At 42.7% G+C, this 19,292-nt stretch overlaps 2 protein-coding genes across 2 annotated transcripts in view; one reads left to right on the top strand and one right to left on the bottom strand.

Annotated features, from left to right (window-relative positions):
* The window catches only part of LOC124277774 (CREB-binding protein-like), a 33,039-nt gene extending 32,343 nt beyond the window's left edge, over positions 1-696 (bottom strand). The window contains exon 1 of the mRNA XM_046713507.1: positions 616-696. The gene's annotated coding sequence lies outside the window, so the exon portion shown is untranslated. The remainder of the gene's footprint in view (positions 1-615) is intronic.
* A 2,425-nt stretch (positions 697-3,121) lies between these two features.
* Positions 3,122-18,147, top strand: LOC124277772. The gene is made up of 7 exons (XM_046713506.1): positions 3,122-3,469; positions 4,600-4,686; positions 12,231-12,385; positions 13,688-13,863; positions 15,485-15,623; positions 17,185-17,317; positions 17,961-18,147. Exons 1-7 carry the CDS (start codon positions 3,130-3,132, stop codon positions 18,047-18,049), a joined length of 1,119 nt encoding a protein of 372 aa, XP_046569462.1. The 5' UTR covers positions 3,122-3,129; the 3' UTR covers positions 18,050-18,147.
* The last annotated feature ends 1,145 nt before the right edge of the window (positions 18,148-19,292 follow it).

Below are 19,292 nucleotides of genomic sequence, written 5' to 3'. Positions count from 1 at the left end.
TCAATCAACTTCCGGGAAGGGCTGATGCCTTTCTATGGGAATGGTAAAACATCAAATCTTCACACGCAACGAAATACATATTATAACCACAATAAATAACATGCCGTATCCTTTCCACTGCCCCAGTTTTCACGGGAATGTGCAGATTTGTGTGGGTCACGGCTGTGCACACTCCCTGCTCAGCGCGAGCTGCTGAACGCCGACAGCGCTGAGAGAGGGATCGTGTTCCGTTTATCGGGCGGTCGACGATAATTGGAGAGCGCTGCTTCGCCCGCTGGCTCCGTTAGCTGACGGGCAATGCGAAATCGGATGACCTAGCATTCAGGGCTGGCCATGCCATGACACCTTGACACTTACATTTAATTCTGTTAAGATATTAAAGCACAATAAGTTACTTAATCTGTCAAATTCATAACCTGAAACTTTGCCCTGCAGTGTGTAAAAATTGACAGCGTAAGGCGAGCTCCGCGGAGAAACCCATCCCGTCCCCTTTCCGTGTGTTTCTAAATATTCTCCACTTAATCTCATCCCTTACTCCAGGAACACCGCCATAAATGAGTCTGGTGGTTTTAATTGTTGCAATAATAACATGCGCACTAGAGGTCACGTTCTTACCTTCATCCGACTGCCATGTGCTTCGTCTATTTCATTCTGTTCATTGAGCGATCGTCTTTTCATCATACGGCCGCCATGTTTGTTTATTACTACCAGCGTACTGTTAACTGATAATATTCACGTGTTAGACATTCTATTACTTGGTTGTATTCCTGAAATCGATGCAAATACATATCAATGAATTACTTGTATTATTGTTTATCTTCACGCAGATGCTTACATATGTGCGTCTTTGTCGTTCTATGTCAAATAGCACTTTATCGCCTATTATTCACTTGCAGTGTCTGGCTCTCAGCGCTATAGAGAGGGAACTTCTCACGATTCCTGACAGGATGAATGGCAGTTCATCGAAGAAAAGAAGAGCAGTGAATCAACATTTGTTGTTCAGACACTTGATTTTATTATTTTAAAATACCCACGCATTTAACGTTTGTTGTGTTTTATACAATTAATTGATTAAGAATTGAAGGCCGGAAGAAAAACATGTAGGGTTAAACCCTGGTTAACCAGTCTACCTCCCTGGACCAAAGTATAAAGTTTATTTCACCTGGGGAAACTTAGGGACCGTTCATAATGTAATTATGGTTAAGAGGGGTGATGATGATTTTAAGGGGGGTCCCAAATTTGTTCTTGGAAGATAGGGGGTCAACAATTTTGTACATAAAAATATTAAAATTATGCTTAAAAGTTGGGGGTGGGGGTGGGGTGGGTTTGCGTGTTTGTCACTTTATACATACATTTTAGGAGGGTCATTCACATTGTACATGTGTCTCCATAAAATAAAAATCATCATCACGGTCCTTTAGACTCTTATATTCTTCTGTGAAGTATTTTATAACACATCAGTTTTCTCGGTTTGAAATACTCTATACTGCAAAGACTTGTCTGGTCTTATCATGTATAGACTGGGTGCATGGATTCTTCAGTAATGCAGGACTAATTAAAAGAATGTGCGTTTCCTTTCGTCATCGACGCCTGCATATATTTTCAAATATATCTTCTGTAATTATGTACAGATATTGTATTTAACTTCAACTTGGCATCGGCAACCCAAGCAACAGAATTATACATATGTGCTCACAGATTCCCTATCTCCATGGACACATGTTAACTCTACGATGACCAGTGCGATCTCCATTAGAGACATCTTGTATGAACTACAGGTCAAGACAATGTAATGAGCGGTACGCGGAAACCGAGCCCCTGCCTTTGAGTAATTACGTTGTCATTAACTACTTTACTGACATACACCGTGAACATTCGGCTGTCAGGGTAACAAAATGTGTTTCGAATTGCTGGAATAAAACCCCGAAACCTGTTTTTAATAATTTGAAGCGGAATATGTTGAACTTCGCCTTCAAGAATACAACACTTACATGGCGACGTGCGTGCACGTGTGTGTGTGTGTTGAGCTGCCTGTACAGGGTCCCGTTCTTGACTAACACTTCGTCTATGAATATGTATAATTTTTATGGAAACAAATATTTCCCTTTAAATTGATAAGGAGCCCAAGTGAGATGAGAGATTGAACACCTGAGGAAATCTAGACTTGCTTCATTTAGGGATTTAGCATTGCTGAAAGGGCTGAACGGAAGGTAGTCTGTCTCACAGTCCCTGAACCACATTATTTTCCCTACTGCCAAGCCCTATCTACAATGCTAAAGCCCTAAATGAAGCAAGTCTAGATTTCCTCAATTTCAATGAATCTGCATGTGGTCTCCCTGGGGCTCCTTTTCAATTTAAATGGGTTTGTTTGTTACTATCAAAATTACATGTATATATATTCAGAGACTAAGCGTCCCTCATAGGCCAGCTCTATTCTTAAGACCATATACGATGTATCAGTGACGATTTGCTCGCCACAGACCCGGGTTCGACCCCCATAGGTAAAACCCATTCTTGGTATCATCTCTTGGCTAAATTTATAAAATGGGGTAGTGATTCGTGTACACGTGTTTCATCCGTAAAAAAGTTATTGTGATTCCGGAGAAAAAGGGATTCAAACTTAGTAACACTACCCATATAGGAATAGAACTTCGGTCTTCCGTATGATGATCGAAAGTTTTAACCACTAGGCTACGGAACCGTTCCTGAAATGTACACGTATACATGTACGTCCTGTGGATACAAGTGTTTCAGTGTTTTAACCTTAGGGTTAGACTGTAGCCTATGGCGGAAAGCCCATGACTGCCATTTCACACTGCATCAAGACAAGCGCTTAAAGTGGAAAAGTTTGCAAATTTAGATCCATCCCCAGGTTTCCTTACACAACAATGCCCAGCCAAACATCGCCTTTTACAAACTGATGCAGGGATGATTCAAGCACATTTATTGAACGTTTCTGAAAACATGAAACTTACCCCCAGGGCCGCACCACGGAAGCGCTCTTACTCACACGCGCACACGCGCGCACGCATGCACACACACCTTGATAAGGGATAATCTGTCACGACACGGGTGTGAAGCACAGCCGTTGTAGCCATCAGAGCAGGTGTTGCTTCACCAGTACGTCTGATGATCATCATTCGACTTGGGACGAGCAACATGGATACAAGCTCTGCTGACCGGCTCTTGTTTCTCCGAGAAAATGTCCACGACATCCGACGTTTGGGTTCAGATTGGGGTTTCAGTGAAGAAACAATCGAGCGATGCGCGAGCAAGGCTATGTGTGCTCCCATTCCAGGCCATTACTCTCAAATCTGTCTCCAAGATATTTCCTGGGAGAATCTGGCAATATGGTTCAAACAACTGCAGCGAAAGACGAGCACTAGAACACAAGTTGTTATCGTCGTCTTGTGTGTGGTGTTTTTCGGCTATATGGGTGTCGCCGCGGCGGGGCAGGGTTCATATATTGGTAGGTGTTTGTATTTATACTTCAATATTTAAACATACAACTTAGATCACGTGGGTTTCCAACCAGTATGAATGGTAAACCAATCTTATCGTATACTACAACATTTAAGTAGGGTGATAGTATAAGCAGTATAATTATAAGCAGAATATGTCCTATCCTACTAGACGAGGGTATTTACACTCCTGTAACACATTGATATTACGTTAATATTATTCATAACACATTTTTCAAGATGTTATTCTTTCGATAACTACTATCTCTCGTTCTTTGATGTCGGGGGCGGTGGGGTAGCCTAGTGGTTAAAGCGTTCGCTCGTCACGCTGACGACCCGGGTCCGATCCCCACATGTGTACAATGTGTGAAGTCTATTTCTGGTGTCCCCCGTCGTGATATTGCTGGAATATTGCTAAAATGCGGCGTAAAACCATACTCACTCACTCTTTGATGTCGTAATACCACCACCATATACTTTCAGTACTGTCCTCGAGAACGACGAATCCCTAATCTTATTAATTCAACTCTAATTCACTTAAATCATAAAGTATTAATACGAATGATGTGTCACTGCGGAGAGATTTAAATACGACAGTAGACACGTAGACAAATATTATACTTAATGTTAGTGGTGGTCCGATTAATTGAGATAATCGAAGATTGGTCGCAGTGACTCAACGACCAAGCAATCGAACATGTTTTCTCGTAATCGAACACGACCAATCTTGGAACACTTGTTTGCATTAACAATATTTTTCACAAGGCTGGTTTTGTCTGTGTCATTAAATTTACATTTCATAAGCACTACAAGCTCGTTCCAAGTCATGACTGAATTTATCTTAAAGAATCCAGGAAATATGTGATCCTAACATACTAATCATAATTTAAATTTGCAAAAAACAAACAAATTACTACAGGTTTTTTCTTTATTTTTTGTGTGTGCATTAACAAAAATAACAGGGACATTTAATAAATGACGCTAACCAATTATTTTCGATAATTGATCGGTTGGAATGGACCAATCATCAATTATTCGATTTTAACCAATTCCCAACACTACTTAATGTATGCTGTTACGTACTTTGATTAGTGTATAGTGATATGTGTGTGTTAACTCACGTGTGTTTTTCCCACAGGCGAGTGTATGAGAGATATCGAATATTCCTTCAGTTTTTACACCCGACTCTTGGCCGTGCCGTTTCACCGTTTGATGAAGATGGAAGGTAAGTCGTTCTGACCATCGCGTAATAAAGGGGGTCATTCTGTTGATCATGCCATCAAATACCACACCTTGTCATTAGCACCAAGAGAAATTAACTGTCGCCAGGATAACCATTTAGGTGATACAACATATGTCATAAATTCTACGACAGAAACTAATACACAGTTATGTTTGAACGACTTGATTCAAACTTCCAGTGTGCCAAGTAAGTCCCCCGTTAAGGATAGTTTGTCCCCTACCGTTGAACAATCTGCCAGACCCCAGATAAACAGTTATGTTGAATCCGACTTATATCTAGAATGATTTTTCAAATCTAGATTGTCACAGCTGTAGATAATTCAGCATTGGAACCGTTTGGGGCTTACTTTTCATTTTGTAGGTTAATAAGTGAACTTAATTTCTGTGACATAATGTTTAGCCTGTTTAGTCACGGTTTTGTGACACCCCACGATACTGGATTGAACGTCAGTGGTTCAAACACTATGCGGAAAACAACTTCTATTGTTAGAAGAAAGCCGGAAGTGGTCTGAAAGGTCAACCACATTGATGAAACTCTCTAGCGTGAGCATAGTGCTGACAAACGTAGATTGGGATTCAAACACACGGTCATCGGATCTTGCCACTGATATGGTCAGCCCAACGAATGGTCAAGTTATTGACGAACGGGTTTCCAATTTGTCGCGACAATGCATGTGTCGTACATATGTACAACGTTGGTAGGCATGTTGCTTCCTTCTAACTGATGACACTGACACGTCGTTCAGTGCCGCCAACAATTGCCTCCCTTTAGTGTTTTAAGATTATGTAATAGCTGCATGTTTTGCATGTATGGGTAAAAATGAAATGCCTCTTTATATATACTGTGACATTACGGAGGTGAGTATCAAGCAGCTCTTTACAAAACGTCTACGGTAGTATTTGGCATTATAGAGCAAGAACATGGCCACCATGTCTTTTGCTGATTATGTCCCGTAGAGAGATCTGCATACCAGTTGATGTCCGGCTCATCCATAGCACAGTACCCAAAGTGACAAACGCGTAATAGTGAGGTGCAACAGCTGGCGGGAGACACCGTGGAGACTGTCACGTAGCACAAAGGACAGATGACGGCTGATGGAGTACATATAGAACCCATTACCTTTCTGACACCTACACTCAATGTGCATGACAGGCCCGTGCTGATACAACCACGGTGTTCCATACGATGCAGACATATCCGGCCCCAGGCTGAACCATGCTATCAGATGCAGTCGTGGATGACTGACAAGGGCCCGAACAACTCCATTCCATTTGGCTATTGTCTGGGTGATCAATTTTCACTGATTCCCACACCACTGTGTGTTGTCTTTCTTCAAAACATTTTCACTGTTTATGCGCGTAAGTCTGCGTTTCCGATCTTGAATCAGTGTCGTCTGCTCATCACGATGTCTGCTGCCCCGGATGTGTATAATCTTGAACACTTCAGGTCCAAAGTCGAAGCAGTCTGTAAGACGGCAGAATCCAATGGCACCTCAGCCTCCACAATAAATCAATGCCTGGACCAGTCTCTCGGCGGGCCAAACGTTGCTGCCAACGATAGGTGTGGGTTAAGCGTCTTCACCCGATGGATGTGGTGTAACCTGAGTGCTCGACGACTATGTCTGATCTCGGTGGTCACTGTCCTGTTCGTGGCGGTCAGCTCAACTGGGCACAGTCTTCTGGGACTACTGCTTCCTCAGGATGTAATAGCACATGGCATGGTTGCAGTCTTAAAATACGCTCGACTGTTGTCAGTTCCTTTCCATGGGGCGACTGACCTTTCAAGTAAGATTATCTTTAGTTCTGGACACAGAAGTATGTTTCTATGTAGATGTAGTATTTGATGTATGAATCCGCCTTATTCTAAAGTTGATTGTTCCCATACGTACAGAGCAAGATGTAGATGTACCCAGCTGCAATTAAAGTAATGTGGAAACCTCGTCGTTAAATATGTGCACCTGGACCCATTTGTACAAAGCGACCGTAACGCCACTACCATTGTACCGTTAATGCTTTATTATAGGATTTTAGTGGTTGTAGAAGTAAGAAAACTCCTAAAACTGGTATAGGGTTGCCCACTAAATGTGTGACTGTCCCGATTCGTACGAAACCTTAGTACTCCGAGCGTTTTGGTGTTATACACGACGGAATAACTACAGACACAATATACTGGTGTCATTTGGGTGTATCGCCGTACCCAGACGCTGTTGTTCAAATCCAGGAATTTCTGCCAGACTCCGATCATTTACAGACCGCTGTGAACATTCATTTCCGACACTTACTCACTCATGGACACGTCATTTTGCTAGAACATGGCTGATATTCACTCATTCATACGCCCCTCTGCACAGGCAGATTTCCGTAATATATGTTACAGCATTGTATGGAGGTATACATTTACTTCAGTCATAGCTAGTGTAACTATCGTGTTACTATATCTTTAATAGGCGTTTTTTAATATTATAAGCACGCCTTGTTTTATACTGGTCAGTATTTCAGTCATATGGCGGCGGTGTGTAAATAGTCGAATCTGGACCATACAATCCGGTGACTGACATCCTGAACATCGATACACCCAATAAGGATCAGATGACATACAGCAACCTAGTCACCCGATCCCGTTAGTCGCATCTGATGTCAAGCATGGGTTGGCATGGATCAATTCTAACCAGGATGATCACGTGTACCTGCGTGTATTGTTATACCTGTCGTATCTAATGTGGTACACCAACATCAAAGTGAACTAGTACAATATTCTGACGTGTGGGAGGACGGTGAGGGTCAGCACCTGTTAGATAATAATTACTGCTACTTCATGAGTAAGTTCGTTTCCTTGTAACTGTTACCGACAGTCAACATTGCTGGAATATTGCTAAAAGCGGTGTGGAACCAAACTCAGTCAGTCAGTCAGTCCTTCTAACTGATGCCACTGACACGTCGTTCAGTGCCGCCAACAACTGTCTCCCTTTAGTGTTTTAAGATTATGTAATAGCTGCATGTTTTGCATGTATGGGTAAAAATGAAATGCCTCTTTATATATTCTGTGACATTACGGAGGTGAGTATCAAGCAGCTATTTACAAAACGTCTATGGTAGTATTTGGCATTATAGAGCAAGAACATGTCCACCATGTCTGTTGCTGATTATTTCCCGTAGAGAGATCTGCATACCAGTTGATGTCCGGCTCATCCATAGCAGAGTACCCAAAGTGACAAACGCGTAATAGTGAGGTGCAACAGCTGGCGGGAGACACCGTGGAGACTGTCACGTAGCACAAAGGACAGATGACGGCTGATGGAGTACATATAGAACCCATTACCTTTCTGACACCTACACTCAATGTGCATGACAGGCCCGTGCTGATACAACCACGGTGTTCCATACGATGCAGACATATCCGGCCCCAGGCTGAACCATGCTATCAGACGCAGTCGTGGATGACTGACAAGGGCCCGAACAACTTCATTCCATTTGGCTATTGTCTGGGTGATCAATTTTCACTGATTCCCACACCACTGAGTGTTGTCTTTCTTCAAAACATTTTCACTGTTTATGCGCGTAAGTCTGCGTTTCCGATCTTGAATCAGTGTCGTCTGCTCATCACGATGTCTGCTTCCCCGGATGTGTATAATCTTGAACACTTCAGGTCCAAAGTCGAAGCAGTCTGTAAGACGGCAGAATCCAATGGCACCTCAGCCTCCATAATAAATCAATGCTTGGAGCAGTCTCTCGGCGGGCCAAACGTTGCTGCCAGTGATAGGTGTGGGTTAACCGTCTTCACCCGATGGATGTGGTGTAACCTGAGTGCTCGACGACTATGTCTGATCTCGGTGGTCACTGTCCTGTTCGTGGCGGTCAGCTCAACTGGGCACAGTCTTCTGGGACTACTGCTTCCTCAGGATGTAATAGCACATGGCATGGTTGCAGTCTTAAAATACGCTCGACTGTTGTCAGTTCCTTTCCATGGGGCGACTGACCTTTCAAGTAAGATTCTCTTTAGTTCTGGACACAGAAGTATGTTTCTATGTAGAGGTAGTATTTGGTGTATGAATCCGTCTTGTTCTAAAGTTGATTGTTCCCATACGCACAGAGCAAGATGTAGATGTACCCATCTACAATTAAAGTGATGTGGGAACCTCGTCGTTAAATGTGTGCACCTGGACCAATTTGTACAAAGCGACCGTAACGCCACTACCATTGTACCGTTAATGCTTTATTATAGGATTTCAGTGGTTGTAGAAGTAAGAGAACTACTAAAACTGGTATAGTGTTGCCCATTAAATGTGTGACTGTCCCGATTCGTACGAAACCTTAGTACTCAGAGCGTTTTAGTGTTGTACACGACGGAATAACTACCGACACAATATACTGGTGTCATTTGGGTGTATCGCCGTACCCAGACGCTGTTGTTCAAATCCAGGAATTTCTGCCAGACTCCGATCATTTACAGACCGCTGTGAACATTCATTTCCGACACTTACTCACTCATGGACACGTCATTTTGCTAGAACATGGCTGATATTCACTCATTCATACGCCCCTCTGCACAGGCAGATTTCCGTAATATATGTTACAGCATTGTATGGAGGTATACATTTACTTCAGTTATAGCTAGTGTAACTATCGTGTCACTATATCTTTAATAGGCGTTTTTAATATTATAAGCACGCCTTGTTTTATACTGGTCAGTATTTCAGTCATATGGCGGCGGTCTGTAAATAGTCGAATCTGGACCATACAATCCGGTGACTGACATCCTGAACATCGATACACTCAATAGGATAAGATGACATATATCAACCTAGTCACCCGATCCCGTTAGTCGCCTCTGACGTCAAGCATGGGTTGGCATGGATTAATTCTAACCTGGATGATCACGTGTACCTGCGTGTATTGTTATACCTGTCGTATCTAATGTGGTACACCAACATCAAAGTGAACTAATACAATATTCTGACGTGTGGGAGGATGGTGAGGGTCAGCACCTGTTAGATAATAATTACTGCTACTTCATAAGTGAGTTCGTTTCCTTGTAACTGTTACCGACAGTCAACATTGCTGGAATATTGCTAAAAGCGGCGTGAAACCATACTCACTCACTCACTCCCAGTGTTGTGAGAATATTACAACCCTATTGTTTCATAAATTCGAGCTGATCGTTATATGAATGTGGCAGATGTCAAACACAGCCAGTACATCTGTTATAGCTGTTCGATTTGACCTCAAATAATCTGCGGTTTGCAAGCTGTCATGCCCATCTCTGCCCATTGTCACTGTCCTCGCCACAACCACCTCACCCACCGTCCTCGCCCCAGCCACCCCCACCCACCGTCCTCGCCACAACCACACCACCCACCGTCCTCCATACAACCAACCCACCCACCGTCCTCGCCACAGACACCCCCATCCACCGTCCTCCCCACACCACCCACCGTCCTCGCCACAACCACCGTCCTCCCTACAACCACCCCATTAACCGTCCTCCCCACACCTACCACCGTCCTCGCCACAACCGACCCCACCCACCGTCCTCCCCACACCGCCCACCGTCCTCGCCACAGCTACACCACCCACCGTTCTCCCTACAACCACCCCACCCACCGTCCTCGCCACAGACACCCCCACCCATCGTCCTCGCCACAACCACCCCACCAACCGTCCTCCCCCACATCACCCACCGTCCTCGCCACAACCACCCCACCCACCGTCCTCCCACACCCACCCACCGTCCTCTCTACAGCCACCACCACCCACCGTCCTCCCCACAACCACCCTCACTCGACGTCCTCAGAGACCCCCAACCAAAGAGTTCGACCCAACTCGCACACAGATTTCAGTTTTAAGTTTTCGACGATTGTACAAAATCTCAGTCTAGGAAATCTTTATCTTTACTCTGGGTATGTCTTACGCATATCCATACTGCTGAGAATAGTTGTAGAACCATCTGCATTGAGTAATGAGTATATAGAGAATACTACACGAGGTCTCATTACATACGAATTATACGAAACGAGTGTCCTTCCTATGGTATCTGACCGAGCGAAAGCGAGATCAGAAACCATAGGAAGGTCACGAGTTTCGTATAATTCGTATGTGATGAGACCGAGTGTGGTATTTTATTTATTACCCACGTCTTACATGCTTTGAATTGACAAAATAGCGTATCATTGTTATTGTTATGGTTTCAAACCGAAACCGGTTTCATAAAGAGTTTGCGGAAGAATTTTGTTCTGAAGTACACTTTTGCATGACGTCACACTGTATTGACGTCACTACGACATTCTCGTCTGTCCCCCTTGGTAACCGACGTCACGATGCATGTCAGTTGTCATTATCTCTCGTACAGCCTCCTACAGTAAACTACTCCGTAGCACCCCGTTTCTTGGTTTGCAACTGCTTTATTCGGCTAACATCACTGGTGGAAACATTGCGTTTATGTTTTTCGACGGATACAATGTCTCAGTTCGACTCACAATTAAACAGCGACACGGCAACGTTCGTAATGTTTACATTCCCACAATGCATTTAAGTTGTAGAATGAATGAATTCACGTGTTTGTTATGAATGAAAAAATAGTTACGTCAGAATGTGACCTAATTGAGGGGTCATCGGTTATCCAATCAACTCGTTAGAATCTCAGGTCAAGTCGTTACGACACAGGTCAACGCGATACGACACTCGTGTGACGTACGAGATTAGTATGCAACTACCCATACGTTGACCACGTGGGTAATAAATACAGTTATTATTATAAATTACAGTACGACACGAGTGTCGTATCGCGTTGACCTGTGTCGTAACGACTTGACCTGAGATTCTAACGATTTGATTGGATAACCGATGACCTCTCAGTTAGGTCACGTTGTGACGGAACTACTTGTTCATTCATAACAAACACGTGAATTCATTCATTTTACAACTTACATGCATTGTGGGAATGTAAACATTGCGAACGTTGCCGTGTCGCTGTTTAATTGTGACTCGAACTAAGACATTATATCCGTCGAAAAAACATAAACGCAATGTTTCCACCAGTGATGTTAGCCGAATGAAGCAAATGGAAACCAAGAAACGAGGTGTTACGGAGTCTGTACGAGGCGATGACAACTGACATGCATCGTGACGTCGGTTACAAAGGCAGTGACGTCATTACAGTGTGACGTCATGCAAATATTGTACTACAGTACAAAACTCTACCGCAACCTCTTTATGAAACCGGTTTCGGTTTGAAACCAAAAACATAACAAAAATACGTTATTTTGTCAATTTAATGCATGTAAGACGTTGGTAATACCACACTCGGTCTCATTACATACGAATTATACGAAACTCGTGACCTTCCAATGTTATCTGACCTAGCTTTCGCTCGTATGTAATGAGACCTCCTGTAGTATTCTCTATTTATTATTCTGCTCTATTTTTATATGACACGTTTTATGGATAACCACTTCTTTTTTATTCTTTACACGACGTTTCAGAGCTAATTTTCGCCTCGTAGTTTGTTACTTGTGTTCCTATTGTTTACAGACTTCTACAGCAGCGAATGTCTCGTGGACAACCCCCTGTACATTCTTCCGGAACCTGAGTGCGACTCGTGCAAGAACAATAAGGGTGTCAAAGAACTAAAGGTCAAGATCAAGACACTGAAGCTCCACCTGCTGTCGTACCCTCTCGTACACAGAGTGCGTATTGAGAATAACTTCCTAGCTTCTATAGTGTTCAACAGTGTATAACATAAGATAGTCCATCAGGGACTTGTGCCGTTTTGATTAAGGGCATTTCTTCCTACAGACACCCAGCGTCAATACATTGGACATTATATACCATTTATATATGCTTCTGTCGGATATCCGGCGTCTCTGAGGAATCGAACCCGTGACCCGGGCGTGACGAGTGCACGCATTAGCCGTCAGGCGACTCATTCGACGTGTGTGAAATTAGGCTTCTAAGTCTTTATTGAGTTAGAGGCTATATCTATAACTGGGCATAGGCAGGATGGAAAACCATTTTTATCTAAATATTTCAGTCATTGGTCTACTAAACCCGCCTTGTTTTAGAGAACCCGCTTGTATTACAGACGCGACTTGTATTACAGACATAAGAATCCGAGGTTTCGTGACGTTACGAGCAGCGTGATGCTATGTTTAAGTATGGGACTTACGATCAGTTTAGCGCCCATTGTGGAGTAGGTCAACGGCTAGTGTTAGAAACCTGGCGTATGGGAAAGAGGTAATCTTTTGGAGGCAATACGGTAAACACAGCGTGAGTGAGTGAGTTGGGTTTACCTTCCCTGCCGACAGTGTATAAGCAGAGACCATATAATAGATTATATGGTCTCTGGTATAAGTCATATCAGTGATGAAACTGATAAATTGTTCTTCAGCTTCAAAACAATGGCGTCACACTCTGCAATGACACCCTGTAACATGCTTGTTTGTGGTTGTCCTAGTGTTGAATCATGTTCCCAGAACGTATAGATAATATACTTCTGATCATGTTTCAGCCGAGAGACATATCTTGGACAACTGATTGTCTTATTACTACAAAAATGAAGGCTTATTCTCTTCATATATATCATATATATAATCTTACATCCTAGCTCGTTCACTGGGCACATAACAAATGTGCTTGTATTAAGGTTACTATGATCGTTACCAAAAGTGATTCCAGTGCGATATCTGTGGTTACAGGTAATATACTGGACAAAATAAGTTAGGGATATTGGTATTTTTATCATTGATATTTTATCAGTATGTCAATGAATAAATTTCATCATTATTCATAATTTCAAAATTTACATATATCCCTAACTACTTTTGTCCAGTATATATTGTAAAGGAGCTCGTCGGGTGTAGGCAAACTCCGGCATAACGGAATGTCGTTTTTACATGAATAACAACATCGATTATTGATGTTCCACGTTCGGACAGAATCCCAGCAGGATCCTCCTGTGGAGTATGTATCTCTTTATCTTCTGTACACAGGGTCTGCAGGCTCCGGTGCTTCTCGAGGATGTACAGTCTGCTGTTAGGAAAGAAAAGGATCAGCTGATGCACCATCCGGTCGACTGCACGGCAGGGTGGGCTGCCAAGGCTAGTGATCTGGCACGGGATGATTTGCTGGAGCAGATCACTGCTGAGAAGAACTTCTCTTGTGTATGGTACGACTGTTTATGCCTGTATATTCTCGTAGTGATGCCAGTTTGGCATCATCCATATCAAGACCAAAGACTTCAATTAAAATTCGGTTCTTTTTAACATTTTGGATTTTCCTGTGAAAAAGTACCAGGATTTTGGAGAAGGGGTGCACATAAATCATGAAGTGCAAAGGTTAGGGGATCTGCTCTTCCGAGACACACACACCGAGATGCCATAATAGAAACAAATGCCAGTTTGGCCACGGAGGCTAGCCACTGGAGGGGGTGTTAAACTCTCCACACACACGCGCGCGCACACACACATGCAAACACACAATTAATTCAGGCAGCTTGAGTGTCAGCCTGTGTCAGTCTCTAAATAAGGTGATGGAGGGGTCCTTTGTAACCGAATCCTCGAACCGTCTGGGTTGAACTTGATTAATAATATCGAACACGTGTAACAGGTAACCGAATCAGTAAACTAATTCACCTAGCAGGGTGTGTTAAAGCTCCATACATTAACAGTACAACATCGGTCTGATTGACGTTTAGATAAAGGTTTTCTAATCTGTGGACGTTGGAAGACGAACCTCACTGCTGATCATTCGTCAGTACCTGATACAGGGGGGGTTGTTAAATTGATTACTGTTTCTGAATGTTATTGTCGTTCAGCAAGGGTCTGTTTGAAACCGACGCTGTAGTGCCGGCTACTACTGCGTGTTCGAGCCTAAAACGTATAGTGAGTGAGTGAATATGTGTTTACGCCTCTGTTAGCAATATTCCAGCAATATCACGCGGGCTCTTCACACATTGTACATATGTGGGGAATCCAACCCAGGTCTTCAGCGTGATAAGCGGATGATTTAACTATTGCCTACCCCACCGCCCCCTGAAATGTATAACAAACTATAACATATAAACACTGGTATATCATGAAGGTCATTCATTTTTCAGCTTCATCATAGGTTCCAAAGTTAAAATACGACTCTTTAGACATTTTGGTGTTTTTTTTTGTATAATAGTACCGTTCATGTATTCATAGACAGTTAATAGGCATATTGTTGATTTGTGGAAATCGAAATCAGTGACAATCGACCTGAAAGGTTGACCGATCAGACTGTGGAACAAAGGAACTACTGGTTGACAGCCTAGACTATTCAAACCTTTCTAATGTCATGTCACTAAGCGAACTGACGTGTGGAACATGTAGTATTTGAAGTACCACATTGTATATACTGGACAAAATAAGTTAGGGATATTGGTATGTTTACATGGGCGGATCCAGGAATTTTGAAAGGGGGGGTCAGGGGTTTCGAACCCCCTGAACACAAACCACCACCACCCCACACACACCACCACCACCACCCCCCGGCTTCGCCAACGCAAAAAATATTTCTTCAATGTGGTCTTAAGTCATTTTCAAGGGGGGTGGGGGTGGGTCCTGACCCCCCTTCTCGATCCGCCAATGTGTTTATGATTGATATTTTATCAGTGTGTCAATGAGTAAATAGATCATTATTCATAATTTCAAAATTTACATATATCCCTAACTATTTTTGTCCAGTGTATTAACGATTCGGAAACGCTCACGTGCGTACCTTATGATTTTACTGGCGCTTCAAACGCTATACCGACGTTTTTTCAGGAACAGCAAGGAGAAGATGTTTCTGGGCCAGCTGATGAGACGTATGTTTCCCCGACCGTCCATCATACCACCCGAGACAGAGATCGCCCTTCAGAAATACATCTACATAGACGGACACGGGGGTCAACAAAGGACTTTGGTGGGTAACACTTCACTTCGGTGTCGCTTAACAGTGCAAACTTGGAGCTTTAGATATGATGTTTCGTTAAGTATTCTGTAACGCCGTGAAATCACGCTTCATATTCTAATACCACACAAAAGGCCGCTTGTAGTCACAAAGGACCTAAGGTATTGAAACCGTAATATGACAATGTACGTCGTTATAGGCACCTGGTTTCCAAAACCCCGCGGTGCAATAAGACTGTATGAATTTATCATAATGACATGTGTCATGTTGGAATATTACGGGATTTCTCAGTGGCCCTTTGGATATACCTCTTTATGGTTCAGGTAAACCAGTTATTGGTAATATATTTCACCACACATATTGTCAGTGTATGAAATAAGGCCCCTCCGACAGCCCGAGACGGTCTAGATTTCTGACGGACGGTCTAAATTTACAGCTAGCGAGCCCGATGGTCTGGTAAAAATTTAAGATGTTCAATACCTCTGAGTTCACCATACATTCACCATATTTGATCTAGTTATATCCATTTTGGGCTGGTAACATTTTGAAGTTACCAGCGCTGATGTCTGGCAGGATTCTCGGCTTATTTCATACACTGATTTTGTTAAAGATGGTCTTTAGAACACCTGCTTGTCGTAAAAGGCGACTGACAAGATTGGGTGATTTGTTTCTAGTATATGAGTGTATGCCATCTGTGTAGTTTGAGGGGCGGTGGGGTAGCCTAGTGGTTACGACCCGGGTTCGAATCCCCACATGGGTATAATGTGTGAAGCCCATTTCTGGTGTCCCCAGCCGTGATGTTGCTGGAATATTGCTAAAAGCGGCGTAAATACAAAACTCAGTCAGTCAGTCAGCTCTAGAAGGTTCTGTTGCAGGATTGTTCTCTAGCTGTTCTTCTGGATTAACCTTTAGCATCATAATATATTAACTTCCACACCACTGTTAAGGATAGACAGTAATTCATTCCAACAACTAATTTTGTTGACTAAAACACAGTGTTATGAACTTAAAGCAAAACTTGAAAACAATATATTACAATTACAACATTGTTTTGACACAAACAACACTGCCAAGTAACAACAATCCCTAACTTTAAGACTCACATGGAACTCGGGACCTTTTATTAAAGGGTGGGCATGATGATTTTGTCATATAAGCTATTTGTTATTTATTTTATTACTGTAATTATGAATTTCACTGGCCCTAAAATCATAAGAAGTGAGTTCAAAAAAAATAATAATAATAATAATGGATATATATATAGCGCCTAGTATCTAGTGCTGGTTATCACTCACAATATTTATATCGACAATCAGAGCTGAGTAATCGACTGTAATCGTAAACCCCACGACAAAACTCATTAGGACATTGTGTACCGATCTGTACCATGATCAAATTGATTGAGGATACGTCCGGTTGAGACACACATGTTGTTTGATGTTCATGACGTCAGTCACATGGTTGGCAGACCGCCGTCATATACTTTGTATAAAGTAGCGTTTAACAGCAAGCAAACACACGTACCGGTGTGGTCTGATGGATGTATGACACGGGGATATGTCTATTGTTTCAGCCGCCCAGTGCCCAGGGAGGGTATAGCTGGTATGCCCAGGGCCAAGGAAAGCGGAAGGTGGTGTTCAACTCTCCCGAGGGGTGTGTCGACATCTGCAACACGTTCCAGATTACCATGAAGGAGGGAGATATATGTATGTTGAATACACGCGGTGGTCGACATCACACCTCTGGTCTAACAACGGTGCAAAACACCCTCGAACATACTGAACCGTTACTTTGGGGGGATGTTAGGGAGCGTTACTTTGGGGGATGTTAGGGAGCGTTACTTTGGGGGATGTTAGGGAGCGTTACTTTGGGGGATGTTAGGGAGCGTTACTTTGGGGGATATTTTTATTACATTGTGTGATAAGTCACTGATTTAGCTGATGCATGTCATCGTATCCCAATACCGGAGATCGATGCTCATTATGCCTGTCACTGGATTGTCTGGTCCAGACTTGATTATTTACAGACAGCCATATCGCTGGAAATTTGAGGCATCAAAGAACAAACAATAACACTTATCTGAGGTTTACCTTCAAAACAGTGTGAAATAGTTTCCAAATTTATCTAGCCAGTCGGGCTAGCTACGCCTGAAAGTTACTAACCCACAAAATAATTCATCAGACAAGGGCTTCGTCATTAAGCTGCTAATATGATGAACATTTTTATCAGGCCATACTCATGCACGATTTAAAAGTGTATTATAATTTAACAAGTCGGAGAGAGTGATATATTTACAAAATGACGCCCATTCAATAGGTTATTTACTGATATATAATAACTTTGTTTCAGTGACTTTCCCAAGTGGGATTTGGACAGTTAATGTAGAAGAAAACGGCGAAGAAACCAGTGTCGGATTTCTCGGACACATCCTTCCTTGATAATCTGTCAGGTCTCCCCAATCTGTCGTCCATCCTAACTATCAAATTCTCACAACCTTTATGACCCCCGATCTCGCGGTCTTCCTGATCTTTGAACTCCCTGGTCATATTTCCCCACCCCACACCAAATCTGTCGACTCCCAAGTGTACCACGCTCTCACAGTATCCCCAACCTCTTTGGCTCCCGATATCTCGGTGTCCCTAATCTATTGTTCTCCCCGGGTTGTGTGTCTTCCCAATCTGTCGACTCGCTAATCTATCACTCTCTCACAGTATCCCCAACACTTTTGACTCCTGATCTTTCGATCCCCTCGGTCTGTTGGTCTTCCCAGTCAGTCGGCCTCTGATCGGTGGCAGTCAATGTCTTCTCTCAACAGACAGATCCACCCACTGTTTTCATCCATATACACATCACCACGCCTCCTGTGTTGATGTCTGTTCGCTCATTTGTTTTCAACTGTCTCAAACATTTCCATTGAAGTAATTGACAATAAAGACATTCTTTGAACTTTTCTTGTCATTACTTATTTTTCCTGAAGAGAGTCGACGAAACTAAGCATCAAAGGCTTTTATTTCAACCTGACCAAAGGTATTTGATAATCGGTGCCTCCAACAATTTTGTAAAACTACTTTATATTTTGAATTAGTAAAACATCTTAATTTATCTTTCACAAAAAGACCCGTGAAGATCCGGGTTAGAATTGATCTTCAGTAACCCATGGTTGTCGTTAGAGGCAACTAACGGGATCTGGTGGTGAGACTCGCTGACGTTTTTGACACATATCATCGTATCTCAACTGAGTGAGGAAATGTCAACTACAGCAGTGTGTGAAGGTATGAGCAGTTCAACTCCTTGTATAAATTGATCTTGGACCAAGGGTAAGTCATTCACATCTTCCAACTGACAATTTAAGATGACCATCAACAGCAGGGAATGTGAAGACCAAGAGGCAATCCCATGTGATATATGTGAAGGCTGGACACGCAGACTATGTAGAACTAGAGTGACCGAGAAGAAGTATGATGACGCGGACTGGATATTGGCATTTATATGAAGAATATAATATCAAAGTTGACAAAAACTATACATTTTTGGCATATATTTAATCATTTTAAATAAATTGGGGCATTTTTTTTACCAAATATGCTGGGGCATTTTGTAGCTGGGGCAATTCGGCTGTTACCCGAATGAAATGGATAATAAAAAATTTATTACACTCGAGCAAATGTGTCATATGATTTA

The sequence above is a fragment of the Haliotis rubra genome, unplaced genomic scaffold (assembly GCF_003918875.1).
Source record: "Haliotis rubra isolate DU_JTF1 unplaced genomic scaffold, ASM391887v1 Scf227, whole genome shotgun sequence".
NCBI classification, from domain to species: domain Eukaryota; kingdom Metazoa; phylum Mollusca; class Gastropoda; order Lepetellida; family Haliotidae; genus Haliotis; species Haliotis rubra.
Note: the sequence above shows the minus strand (reverse complement) of the source record. Positions and strands in the feature narration are given on the sequence as shown.

Bases quoted from the DNA above. Each gene is read 5' to 3' on its own strand.
- LOC124277772 (XM_046713506.1), top strand. From the start codon at position 3,130: ATGATCATCATTCGACTTGGGACGAGCAACATGGATACAAGCTCTGCT. The intron at 3,470-4,599 runs GTAGGTGTTTGT...TTTTTCCCACAG, and splicing joins GGGGCAGGGTTCATATATTG to GCGAGTGTATGAGAGATATC. The intron at 17,318-17,960 runs GTATGTTGAATA...ACTTTGTTTCAG, and splicing joins CATGAAGGAGGGAGATATAT to TGACTTTCCCAAGTGGGATT.